This window comes from Neophocaena asiaeorientalis, unplaced genomic scaffold (genome assembly GCF_003031525.2).
Source record: "Neophocaena asiaeorientalis asiaeorientalis breed wild unplaced genomic scaffold, Neophocaena_asiaeorientalis_V1.1 scaffold681, whole genome shotgun sequence".
Classification (NCBI taxonomy): Eukaryota; Metazoa; Chordata; class Mammalia; order Artiodactyla; family Phocoenidae; genus Neophocaena; species Neophocaena asiaeorientalis.
The window spans coordinates 1,023,497-1,037,704 of NW_020172271.1; the positions used below are offsets into that span (position 1 = coordinate 1,023,497).

The following is a 14,208-nucleotide window of genomic DNA, read 5'->3' on the forward strand; positions in this document are numbered from 1 at the left end:
TACAGGGAGGGGAGGCCCCGCTCCCCACAAAAAAAAAAAAAAAAAAAAAAGAGGAAACATTAGAGGGGAATGGGTAAAAAGTGGTATATTCATACAATGAAGTACTACACAGTAGTTAAAATTAATCAACAGAAAATCTACACGTTTCAGACTGGTTAAAATTCAAAGTTGAGTGAAAAAAGTAGGTTGCAGAATAATATCTGCTCTATAAAACCACTTATATTAAGTTTATAAACATGCAAAATAATGCTATATATCATTTACTGATATACAATTGATACTGGTAAACAATATGTAGCGAAAGTATTAAAACATGAAGGGGAATTATAAACAGTAAAGTTTGAAGAGCAGTTACCTCTGTGTTGGGGGAAAGAGAAGGAAAGAAAGGAAGGAAATAAACAGAGAAGGGGTACAAAGAGTTTTCCATTTTATCTACAATGTTTTATATCTTAAAAAACATCTACAGGGCTTCCCTGGTGGCACAGTAAAGAATCCACCTGCCAATGCACGGGACACGGGTTCAAGCCCTGGTCCAGGAAGATCCCACATGCCGTGGAGCAACTAAGCCTGTGTGCCACACTACTGAGCCTGCACTCTAGAACCTGCAAGCCACAACTACTGAAGCCTGTACTCCTAGAGCCCGTGCTCCTCAACAAGAGAAGCCACCGCAATGAGAAGCCCGTGCACCACAACGAAGAGTAGCCCCCGCTCACCGCAACTAGAGAAAGCCTGTGCGAAGTAACGAAGACCCAACGCAGTCAAAAATAAAATAAATAATTTTTTAAAAAAAAAAACCATCTACAGAAAATTTTGCAAAATGCTAACATATGTTAAATTGGGCAGTGACTACAATTTTCTCTGTACTCTTCCATATGCTTGGGAGAAACAATTTTTTTAACAGGCTTTTGGTCAAATGAATACATATACACGTACCAGGGAGCAAGAGAAAAATATTTATCTCCTTTTAGAACCTACATTTATAAAACTATTCTACTAATGTCTCTCTGGTGCCTTACTCCCTCAGTGTGATAGAAACTTTTAAGTATTTAGGCACAAACATGCTGTACAGTCGAGTCTCTTTTTCCATAACAAGATACTTCTCTCCAAGATGCTACCCAAGCCAAATCCCTGGGTACGTGGATACCAATGATCTATCAACCAACACAGTGTGCAACCCCCAGCCCACATCCATATAGTTTTTAAATCCTTTAACTTACAACTAAATTATTCCCCTGAGTCACTCTTAAGCTTCATCACAGATCTTTATGCAAACCTATACCATGAATGATCCAACAGGTTAAACACCCCCAAATTACATCTCTTTCTAGTTTTAACATAATTTTCCCTCTCCACTCTACATTCTTCAATCCCACAGAGGACTCAGTGTGAGTCTTCTACATAGGTACAGTGTTTCTAGATCTTCCAATTCTGGGCAGAATTATGTGACTCAGATAGCATCCAGGGGCACTGAGCATGGAACTCCGCTTAACCAGCAATCTAGCATACAAGCTCCTGAGAGAAAAAGAATAACTTTCCATCCAAGCATGATGAGTACATCAAGCTGAAAATGATGCCCAGGAACAAGCAGTTCCAGAAATAGGAATTCAAATAAAACTTTATAGCATTCACTGTTCTGCAGACCTGGTGGCAGCCCATCTATTTTTGCTTCATTTTCTGGCTCAGATAAAAGTACCTTAGCGAGTATACTCATCCCTTCTCCTCAAAATAACTATGGAGAACACTACTCAAGTCCTATGAAAATCTGAGTTTTACACATTACCTGTTGTGTGTGTGTGTGTGTGTGTGTGTGTGTATCTCTGTATAGGACTGGGCCTCAGGGTGATGTGAGTCTGGGTGGGGTGTCTCTGTGGGTATAAGTCCAGGACTCTGTGGAGATGCTCTCTGTGGGTGTGGGTGTGTCTGTGTCTGGCAGGACGAGGAGGGGGGCAGTGTCTGAGTGGAGGGGTCTTAAGGGGTTCTGTGTAAGTGGGGGAATCTCTGTTTATGTCTGTCTTTGTATATCTGTGCCCGTCTATGCTTCTGTCTCTGTGTCTATTAAATATTTCATTACAAGTCTTAAAATGATTTATTATAAATTTCTACCCTTCCACAAAACCCTAAAATGATTTTCTTGCCTCTCTACTCTGAGATTTCACAAAAGAGAAACATTAAATAAGCCAACTGCTAAGCCAACATTATTCAACAATGAGTAAAAATTTAAGGTTCTGGTGGGTATGCACTAGTACAGAAGCAATTGCCTGAGACTGTGCATTTCTAACAAGATCAAAGGTGATGCCAATGCTTCTGATCATAGACTGGTTTGTGTAGCAAGGACCCAGAAGATTCCAAACTTAAGAAACTGTCTTTATGATTAGACTTCCCATGTAGACTTTCTGAAGTCTCCTGACAGACATGTATTTCAGATTAGCTTGAAAGTTCTGTTCTGACCATAAATTAGAAGATATCATTTTGTTTTAAATGAGTCTCTTGTGAGTCTGGTTTGAATGAACCAGTCCTAAGAGGTGAATGAACTCTAAATGTACTAAAAATGTGAATTTCTGGATTTGTAAAGCTGGAACATGGAAACCTCACAAAGGTTCTGCTACACTGTGAAGCTTCCTGGGTGGACAACCAACCCATTTTCCTAAGGTGATATACCTCCATTTCAATGCTGACCTCCACAAACTGCAACAATTCCTGCTTCCAGCAGTGCTCATACTAGACTAGATTGTACTTGTTTATTTTCCTATCCACATTCCCTACCCTCTTCTTGAGGGCAAGAATGTTATTTTGATTTAGTAACCCTACCACTTAGCAGTGTTCGGCACACAACACATAAGTGGTTTTTGCACAAAAGAAGTTCAGAATGTACTGGGGGAGATTATTTAACAAGCATCCGGAAGGATAATCTCTCTCACAGAAACAACAGACATAAATGTAGTAAAAATTCCTTAAAAAAACTGTTAAGAAGCACAAGTTAAAGAGGAAAAAAAAAGAGAACAAACCCAAGCAAGTATAATATTAAATTTTATTTGGGGCCAAATAGAGCTATCTAACATTCCAAATAGTCCCTATCTTATATTACAAACAAAAATAAATTCCAGATGGACTGAAGACCAAAAGATAATAAACACAACCATGAAAACAGCTGAAGAAAATATAAAAGAACTTGTTTATAAACCTGGGGTAGGAAAGGCCATTCTGAGAAACAAAATGTTTAAGTCATAAAAAAAAAATGGCCAATCTGATTACATAAAAACTTTTAATATAAACAAACTTACAAGTCAACAAGAAATAGAGTAGAAAAAATATCTGTAACATATACACAAAGAATTAATACCCAGGGACTTCACTGGGGATCCAGTGGTTAAGACTCCGTGCTTCCACTGTAGGGGGCGTGGGTTTGATCCCTGGCTGGGGACTAAGATCCCGCGTGCTGTGTGGCGCGGCCAACAACAACAACAAAAGAATTAATATCCAGAAAGTATAAAGAATTCCTACAAGCCAACATGAAAAAGGCAAGTCAATAGGAGGGCAGAGATCTTCATCAATTTTGCTGAACACCCAGCACTTGGCACATAGTAATCCCTCAATAAATATTTGTTAATGAATAAATATAAACAGATAATTACAAGAAAAGGAATATAAATTACCAATCTATTCATGAAAATATTCTCAGCCTCACTATAAGCAGAAAAAATACTACTAAAAACAATAGTAAATGCCTTAAAAAAAAGGCATCTTTACACCTTTATGTCTTTTTTTCTTATAAAAGATGTAAAAATATCCAGTATTGGTGAAGGTGTAGTAAAAGGGTTATCTTGTATATAGTTAGTGGATGTATAAAATGGTACTACATTTTTGAAGGCAACATGATATTATGCATTAAGCTTAAAATGTGGATATCTTTCAACTCCAAAATTCTACTTTTAGGTATCTATCCTAGAGAAACACTTATACATGTACACAAAAAGAATGCATACAGATAGCTACTATAGCATATAAAAATTAAGTTAAATGTGCATGAACAGAATAGTTTAATAAACAACAATGGTATAGACTTTGGAAATCAACTCAGCAGTCAAAAAGTATGAGATACATATATATGTAATGATATATAAAAAGCTCCAAGACATTCTGTTAAGTGGAAAAAGCAACCTGCAAAACAATGTGTATATATATATATATATATATATATATATACATAAAATGTGCTTTTATTTATGTACAAGTTATTATAAAACTACCAGTTTCTCTATGTACAATATGAATGTAAAGTTGAAAAAGATAAGTTGATAGCAGAGGTCTCTGGGGAGGGGAACAAGACTGGCTGAGGGCCAAGGGAAGAGTTTCCTTCATTAGATTGAATTATTTCACAAGAATACATTCAAGTACTACTTGTGTAATTAAAAACAACTTTTTTTTAAAAAAGGGAAAAAATAATGTAAATACCATTTTACTGATATGAAGAAAACAAGAACATCATATTTTGAGGATTAGACAGGAGACAAAAATTCCATTTTTGACATTAGTTCTAAGTCCAAATGCAAGTAGGGAGTTGTACACACAAGACTGGCATTCAGAAGAGGGGTCCTGGCTAAAGAAATAATCTGGGGAGTTGTTGGTATGTAGATGATACTTAAAGGCACAGGAATGCTGTGGATGACTTAGGGAGAAAACACAATGGAAAGAGCAGAGCGCCCAGGATCAAGGAGAAAGAACCCATAAAGAAGACTGAGAAGGAGCGGCTGGGGAAATAAGAGGAAAACTAGTAAAGAGGAGGGTAATGGACGCCAAGAGAGGAGAGTGTTTTGGTAAGAAATTGGTGTCAAATGCTGCCAAGAGGTCTGATATGATGAGGGATGAAAAAACAGATAGCCATGTGAGAATCTGATGGACATTACTAGCTTCAGCAAGAGGGCATCGTGTGGGTCAGAGTATTAGAGTAGGAGTGGGTTAAAGAGTGTGGGAAGACAAAAGGTGTATATAGCATACACTGAAAACTCCTTTAAGAAACTTAGCTACAGTAGGGAGTAGAAAGATAGGACAGGAGCAGAAAGGAGATATGGAGGTTAGAGGACAGGGTTTTCAAAATGGGAGAGATTAGAGCAAGGAAATCTATAGAAAAGGCTCTAATAGAAAGAGGAAATAACCAAAGGAAGAAGTTAATTAAGAAGACTGGAGGGACTTCCCTGGTGGCACAGTGGATAAGAATTCACCTGCCAACGCAGGGGACATGGGTTTTATCCCTGGTCTGGGAAGATCCCACATGCCGCGGAGCAACTAAGCCCTCGTACCACAACTACTTAGCCCGCACGCCTAGAGCCCGTGCTGCACAAGAGAAGCCACCGCAAGGAGAAGCCCTCGCACCACAACGAAGAGTAGCCCCTGCTCACCACAACTAGAGAAAGCCCACAAGCAGCCACAAAGACCCAACGCAGCCAAAAATAAATAACATTAAATCTTAAAAAAAAAAAAAAAGAAGACTGGAGAACGTGATTAGAACACTCGTGGAGGGACTGGCCTTTGACAGAATGAAGGACACATCTTCCCCTATCATAACATGAGGGAAAGAGAAAAAGATGAACCCCAGATGGAGGTAGGTTTGTAGATTTGGGAGGTACAAGGATGAAGGAATTCCCTTTTGGTGGTTTCTGTTTTTATAACAAGTATAAGGCATATCACTAGTTTAAAAAGAACACGTGTGAAATTAGAAGTAAAAGGATACAGTATGAAATAATCATTTGCAGTGAGTGTGAAGGTAACCTTACTAGAAAATGTATAACATTACGAGGCAGCGATGATCAAGCATATGAGGTTGACGACTATGAATTTATAGTGACATCGATCTACCCGGTTTTCTGATTTTCTCTAGCAACTCTCAGCCCCATAGATGCAGGCAACTAAAAAGGCAAATGGTTAGGTTCAACCAGTGCGTCACTCAGAGTTCCATGAACAGCAGAAGTCAACTCTGGCTGAGTTGGACAGAAAAAGAATTTACAGAAAGGACATGAGGTAGCTTTTAGGGCTACACAGTTAAAAACACCACCACAGAATGGGCTTGGAAAAGATGTCATGTTTGCTTATGCCAAGCAGGAGATGCTGCAGCTTGGGCTGCACCATTGTAGTTCAGGACAACGGGTGCCAGGTGCCACTGTTGCCGCTGTAACTTGATCTTGCTGCTAGAGGCTGATGCTACAAGAAGATTTACTGATAATGAAGGGGCAAGCTGCAGAGAGCACAGTGGAAAGGTTTGGGATGATTGGACTGGCTGAGAGGATGAGGAGAGTGTTAAGGGAATGAGTATTAGGAAGACAATGGTTGACTAGGCGTCAGGTAGTGACTGAGGTAAACAGGGATGTGAGGCCTCCCCTTGGAAGAGGGTAGATCCTGGAATCCAACAGGTTGCAGAATAGTCTCAGCAGCCTAGGTGCAACAACTTAAGCAAATTTCACATGGGTGTTTAATCAGAAAAGTAAGGGGTTGGCAGTGCGGCAAAGCCTCTCACTATTGCTGTGGGCAGTGTTTCATCTCACTGATCCCAAAGGCATCAAAGATTGGCAAAGCCTTGGGCAAGTTAATTACTCTCTTTGGGCCTATATTTTCTAGTCTATAAAATAAAGATAATAATATTCATCTGATAAAGTTGCTATGAGGATTAAATGAGATGAGATAGATAGAGGCCTAGAAGAGAGTAAGTATTCAGTAAACGGTAGCCATAAATGAAGTTATAACTGAAGCTGAGAAAAGAGTTTCCAAGAAGAGGTAGTCAACAATATCAAATCAAATCTTTTAGAATGATCAGAAGGGTTCACACTGGAGCACTGCAGGAGATAAATCTGTAGGGAAGATGAAGCCAGTTTAAGTCTCAGCTTGCTTAACTTTCAATGACAGCTTTGCAGTATTCAGAAAGGCTTTAAGGAAAAGCCTGACTTAGAGAAACTCAACTAGCAGCTCTAGAACCTCTATACCCTTCCTTAATATAAGTTCTGAGATAAAGAAGACTGGAGGGACTTCCCTGGTGGCACAGTGGATAAGAATCAGGTGCCCCAAACCAATCCATTTCTATTGAAAGACCCTTAAAAAAAAAAAAGGAAATCACCAGCTATTAATGCAGTGTCCAAGAGGGAAAATGGCTAACTGAATTGCTGCACAATATAGATGGGGAAGAGGGAACTGAAAATCATACACATCATATGGCTTAAGTTATTTAATTTAATCAAAGTAGTTTTACTTGGAACCATTACAGAAGAAATTTCACTCCACTGCTTTCTCCTCTGCTCAGCTCTCACCAAATCTCGGGCCATAGGTCATTCAGACTATAAAAGCTTCTCCAAATTCCATAGAAACCTGATCAATCTAACTAAACCTCTTATTGGAGGAGTGGAATTTCAGCTCCTCTAATTGTGCATACCACCTGAACACGATGGCAGGCGGGTGGATCGGGGCAGCTGCCAAGATTTACTCTTCTCCCATCCACCTCAGTTGTACCTCTCTGAATTATTTAAACAAGGACTACCAAGAAAGAATGAAGTCTGAATGAAGATCCCAACAAATCTCTTCCTTTTTTTTTTTCTTTTACTGTCGGGGAGGAGAACACTTTCAAGGAAATGATATAATAAAGAAACTCACTCTCCCTTTTCATGAACTATCCATTTCTTCTATTAACTGGACACTAAGGACCAAAGTCATCTTCCTCAGGACATTAAATACACAACTGCAACTTCAGCTCTGAGCAACCTCCTAAAACAGCTCTTAATGTTCAATCTTTCCCAGGAAGAAGAGAATTCAGAAATTATACAAAATAAGGGCTGCCTTCTCAGAAAATTCATAAATGTTCACATAAATAAATGGTAAGACCATTAAATAAGCTCAATAAATTAAAAACCGCCTGTTAGTGAAATAACAGAAACATCCACAAAAATATACAGATTAAGATTTGAAAGGTTTAAGCTAAACTTTGAACAGAGAAATACTTCAATTGAAAAGCAATGGAGGGACTTCCCTGGTGGTCCAGTGGGTAAGACTCTGCATTCTCAATTCAGGGAGCCCAGGTTTGATCCCTGGTCAGGGAACTAGATCCCGCACGACACAACTAAAGATCCCACATGCCACAGTGAAGATCCCGCGTGCTGTAACTAAGACCCAGCACAGCCAAATAAATAAATATTTAAATTTTTTTTAAAAAGAAAGAAAAGCAATGGAGGGACTTCCCTGGCGGTCCAGTGGTTAAGACTCCACACTTCCAATGTAAGGGGTGCAGGTTCGATCCCTGGTCAGGGAAATAAGATCCCACATGGCGCTGGGCCAAAAAAAAGGAGAAGGAAAAGCAATGGAGTTTGTGCATGAGAGTCAAACAGATTAGAGTTCTGTTAGCTCACATCACAGTTACTAAACGTGTAACCTTGAGACAAATTCCTTAATCTCTCCAACCCTCGGTTTCCTCAATAAAACAAGGATAACACTACCTATTTCTGAGAGCTCTTAAAAGGCTTAAATAAAATAGTATATGTAAAGCTCTAATACAATGCCTGGGACACAGCAGGAATACATAACAATATGCTTCCCCTTCTAATTTTCAAAATGTTTAACTAGAGATTGATTCATAAGAGAAGGTGGGTCTTTCCTTTTTTTTTTTTTTTCTTTTTTTTTTTTTTTTCTTCTTTTTTTTTTTTTTTTTTTTTTTTTTCTTTTTAACGAACCCATGTCCCCTGCATCGGCAGGCAGACTCTCAACCACTGCACCACCAGGGAAGCCCGAGAAGGTGGGTCTTAAAGAACAAGGAAAACTGTTAGCTGGACAGGTACTCCTGATTTATTTATAACTTTAAAAATAAGAATATATCTCTCAAATTATCACTAAATTACTAATGTGAAAATGCATCATTGATCTTGAAATGCTTTTTTATATACATATAAGATCCTCTTCTCCCTCTCTCATAATTCTACAATTCTCTGAGATTCTACATTTGTACAATTTTTTCCCATCCTCTTCCTAAAGCCCTGACTCAGACCCTCCTTACTTTGGATTTAGGATGACCTAAGTCTTAAACCAGAAAGACATAAGTTAGAGTTCACTGAGTATTCTGACAGACTTCTGGGAGAAAGCCAGAACCCAGCAACTAAGAAGTTAGAATCAGTGTGGCATAATAAAAAGGACATGGGCTTCGGAAACAGATCAAGATTTAAAACAGGGGTTTTAAGTCCTACCTTTGCCACTTTCTAGATGTATAACCTTGGTCAAGGCACTTTACTGTCTCTGGACCTCATTTCCTTATCTGTGAAATGGAGATAATGCCACTTATATATCTCATTGTGTAGCTGTCAGGATTAGAAAAATGCCAATAACATATAAAGGGCCAATTAATGGTAATTGTTATTACGGTCAATCTGCCAAGTGCCTTACTGAACATTTTGCAAGGCTATACTTTCCTAACTGGCAAAAGGAGTAATACTGCTCCCCCATTCCCATGACTATATCCAAAAGGTTCCATTTTAGTAGTCCATAATTAACCAAATAAAGAACTTAAAGAATTCAGGGCAAGAAAGCACTAGCATGGCTCAACTCATTCTCTGCTGACAGCAACAAAGCCAGCGCAAGGTGGATTCATATGCCAAAAAAAAAAGGAATCTGCTTGAACATGGTCATTACTGATATTGACGTAAGCACAAACTAGTTGTGGTTCTTAGGCTCACAGCCTTATTGTCAGAAAGTTTTAACTTTTCTGAAATAAATCCTCTCCTGCCTTGTTTTCCCTGCTGTGCTGTGACATTCCTATTACCCCATTTGCAAGAACACAGGGAAAGAAATCCTCTCAACTATTGCAACTGCATTCACTGTGGACTTTATCTTCCTATTTCACAAATCACTTCTTACAGAGATTTTTGGTTTGTTGAGTTCATTTATGAAGAAAAACATTATATACAAATATATGATAGCCACGGTGACAAGATCTGGTCCCCAGGGCACCACAAATTACAGGATGGAGGTAGATGCCAAGGATAAGATGGGACTGAGTAACCTGCACACCATATGTTCATTCTTATTAAATGCTGCACTTGGAAAGTCTGGCTCTTATGAAAAGCTTATTTCCCTTGTGTGACTGAACAGAATAACAGTACTAAGAAAACTGATGACAGATACACCAATGGAGTAAGGGAAACCATCAATGGAAATATGCTTAAGATAAACAAGCTTGTATGTGACAGTTACAAAATAAAAGCAACGATCACCAATTACATAGCCAAAGGTAGCTATTTCAATCCTAAGTACCTGCAGTCCCTCCCTACACTAAAATAAAAGCAGAAGGGAGTCAAGGTCAGAATGATTATTTAAATAAATTAAAAATCAAGAAAGGCTTAACAAATCAAAATATCACACTGCAGTCCCTTGGGGAGGTGACTTTCAGCTTGAAGAAAGAAGGTAAGTCTCATACACTTGTTTTAATTTAGCTAATTCGATGTCAAGAAAGTTAAAGATTCTGCCCCCCAAAAGTAGCTCAGCAATGCCTGTAGTTGTGTCATACAGCTGGATCCTCGCTCGGAGCTTCGCCTGCTTAACTTCCAGCACAGAAGTTGTTTTTTGGTTGCAATTAACATTGTAAGGCAAGCTCAGCCCTGTCTTCCATAGCCTTGAGGCTGCTGAGTAAATCTAGAATCATGGGACCTACATTTTGATGCTGGAAAAACAGGAAGAATGTGGTTCAGCAACAAGGAAAATGGTCAAGAAACACATCTAGAATTAGGAAAAACAGACTGATGCTGGCCTGTGATTTTTTCACTGCTTTATATAGAATATATTAAATAGTATGCACCATTTTAAAGGAAGCCATAGTGGTGCACTTAAGCCACGATGGAAGGAAGAAAAAAATAAAATCAATTCTTAATGATTGCTGTAACTTCTTAAGCCCTCACTCTATGTGCCAAGTTCAATGCTAAGCCCTCTACAAATATTTCTAATCCTCAATCGTATTAGTAACCTCACTTTATAAAGGAGAAAACTAAGATTTAGAGAATTTGGAAATTACCCAAAAGCTAGTTAGTGGGGGTACTAGGATTCAAACCCAGGTCTGCTTGACTGTAAATCCCATGTTCTAAAGGCAATTTGAGCCCGCGGGCCACACGAAAAGACAGCACATGCTGCAACGAAGATCCCACATGCCGCAACTAAGACCCGATGCAGCCAAATAAATAAAAATAAATATTAAAAAAAAAAAAAAAGGCAATTTGTTGGGGAGTTCCCTGGCAGTCCAGTGGTTAGGACTCCACGCTTTCACTGCTGTGGCCCCAGGTTCAATTCCTGGTCAGGGAACTAAGATCCCGCAAGCTTCATGACAAGGCCAAAAAAATAAATAAAGGCAATTTGTTAAACACTCTTACCCTCAAGAGACCTAATCAAAATACAGATTTTACACAAAAAGACCCTTAATCACTGGATTTGGCCAAAGTTATAAAGCACCTCAACTAGTTACAAATACATTTCAGATTTCCAGACTCAAATCTAGGTAGTACCAGCACTGGTGCCTGTGCTGCCTCTCTTTCCTCCTATAATTCCTCCCAGAGAAGTTTCATAATGCAAATGAGAAAGACACTGTCCTAAAGCATCACTAAACAAATTCCTTCAGTCTTGCCTCTGATGTTATCACCTATATTTGGGTAATTAAAATGGAAGGGTTCTCTGCTTCATACCTTAATAATGAGGCTATTACAACCAAAGTTAGGCTGGATACAAGGTTCCAACTCAGCTGAATCCTGCACAGTGAAACCAATGCAGACTTCACATCACTTCCTTGCTGTTCTGATAAAGCAATTAAAAATAATTCACAAGGGGACTTCCCTGGTGGCCAGTGGTTAAGAATCTGCCTGCCAATGCAGGGGACACGGGTTCGAGTCCTGGTCCGGGAAGATCCCACATGCCCAGGAGCAACTAAGCCCGTGCACCACAACTACTGAGCCTGCGCTCTAGAGCCCACGAGCCACAACTACTGAAGCCCGTGCTCCGCAACAAAAGAAGCCATCGCAATGAGAAGCCCGCGCACCGCAATGAAGAGTAGCCCCCCGCGCACCGCAATCAACAGTAGCCCCTGCTCGCCGCAACTAGAGAAAGCCCGTGTACAGCGACAAAGACCCAACACAGCCAAAAATAAATAAGTTAAATAAATAGATTTTAAAAAATCATTCACAAAGTAAAAAAACCTATAAATTACTGTGTTCACATTATACCTCGGAAATTAAAATGATAATCCCTTTTCATACGATCCACATCTCTGTTTTTGCAATATTTGCCCTTTTTCTTCCATACTGATTTGCTTTATGAGAGGACAGACACACCACAGATAGCCATTGTAAGGGTAATACTGGGAATATCAAACATCTAGGCACACCTACTCCTTGGTGTTCTGAGGCTACGGCCTCTTCAAAACTATATCTGAAAGAAGCTGACAGCTGAGACAGAAAACCCCACAGTGATCGCCTTTCCCAAAAGTAGAAGCATTTCTTCCTAACACTTTCAGATCATAATGAAAGAACCAATAAAACAATCATTATCTTCATACACAGTCTAATAATCTTGGTGACCAACTACTGAGCAGAGAGGACAAACCTCTGAAGAGAAAACAGTGAAGAGAATCTCTCCATTACCCTTCTACACTCAGAGAAGATGTAAGGATATTGCAGTATCTGGAATGAAGGGCACGGCATCAATACTGCTCGATGGAAGCGCTTAAGGCAGAAAATCATCATCTGTACAGAAACCAGACAACTGAGGATCTCAGTGCGAGGTAACTACTCCTTATAGAAAAGATCTCCAAATAGAAAAGCTCTTTCCACCCTTATTGCTGGATGAACTCTCATAAGTAGTAAGCTTTTTCTACACCATCGGGGTCTTCTTCCCGATAGTCTGGAAAATACACACGGGAGTATGCTGGGAGTACAGAGAGGGGTAATACTATTCCAAGGAGCAGGGGACAGCGCTACCTCCATGTTATTCCCAGCTACTAAGTACAGCCGTACCAACGGGAATCTTCGCTCCCCAGCACTGGGGCCCGGGTGGGAACATCTCTGAGAGACCGGGTTTACGGGGAAAAGGGATCTCTCTGCTCCTACGATCAGAAGGGAGGTCCTTGAGGGTGGTGCCGCAGCGCCGAGAGGATCTGCGGTTCCCCCTCCCACCCTCGCTCTCCGAAAGAGGCAGCCCGGCCCCAATACCTTCTTGACCGTGCGCGGCGCCTCGGTGACGGTGCCGTCGGGGCTGACCAGGGCCTCGCCGCCGTCGCGGTGCCTCTGATGCTGGTGATGAGGGTCGCTCCGCTTCATGGCCGACGCCTGAGGCACTTTCCCAGCGGCTGGGCTGAGAGCCGCAGCGGGCCCCGATCCCGGGCCAGGGGCCGGGGGCCGCTCCGCCACGGGAGCTGGAGCTTCAGGGTCCCCGCCGCCCGCTGGGGGGGCCATGGCGCTCACGGCCGCCGTGCTCAGTCCCAGCTGCGGCTCCGCCTCGGAGGGGCTCAGGTCCTTCAGCTCCACCTCAGGCACCTTCGCGGCAGCCGCTGCATCGCGCGCGTGGAGCCACGGAACCTGTAGTGCGCTTACTCTGGGCCGCACGAGGCGAAAAGATAGTAGGACCTCAGCCCCCGACCACCACTGCGCGCCGCCAAGGGCTGGGCGCACGATGCCCCCTGGGAGTTGTAGTCCCAATCCCTCTTCCTCCAGCAAGCGGGATTCTGTAGTAGAGATGGAGCGCTAGTGCTGGTGACTAACGGAAAGGAGTGACAACGGGTGACACGACATGAGGAAGAGAAAGTCTCCAGAGGAGTTGCGGCTTCCGGGGAACGAACGCTAGAAACCCTAGGGTTGGGAAGGTGGGGGAGGAATGACTTTCTACCCTAACATTGTAAATTGCCTCCGAGTGTGCAAGTCTAAGATCACGTGAGCAGGCATTTAAAGGAAAAGAGGTGTCACGTGGGGAGAGCGCCGACTTACGGCTTAAAGTGACTTGGTTTTTCTGCCTCAATGAAATCGGGACCCTAACAGCTTTCCGAACTTTAATGGCTCTGTTTTTAGAAGGAATAAATTAGGACCTTGCCTACTGTGGTGATTTCTAGAACATTCTGAGCTTGGAATTTAACATCAGTCCAAAAAAAGAAGTTAGGTATCACTAGGTCAAAATTTCAAGGCTAAAGAATTACACGTTGGGGACTTCCCTGGTGGCACA

The 14,208-nt window shown here is 41.1% G+C and overlaps 1 protein-coding gene across 2 annotated transcripts in view; it reads right to left on the reverse strand.

Annotated features, from left to right (window-relative positions):
- The window catches only part of AHCYL2 (adenosylhomocysteinase like 2), a 164,369-nt gene extending 150,828 nt beyond the window's left edge, over positions 1 to 13,541 (reverse strand). For both annotated transcript variants that reach the window (XM_024762807.1, XM_024762806.1), the window contains exon 1: positions 13,206 to 13,541. In XM_024762807.1, the coding sequence (XP_024618575.1) occupies positions 13,206 to 13,448 (243 nt within the window). In that variant the 5' untranslated portion in view covers positions 13,449 to 13,541. The remainder of the gene's footprint in view (positions 1 to 13,205) is intronic.
- Between the last annotated feature and the right edge of the window lie 667 nt (positions 13,542 to 14,208).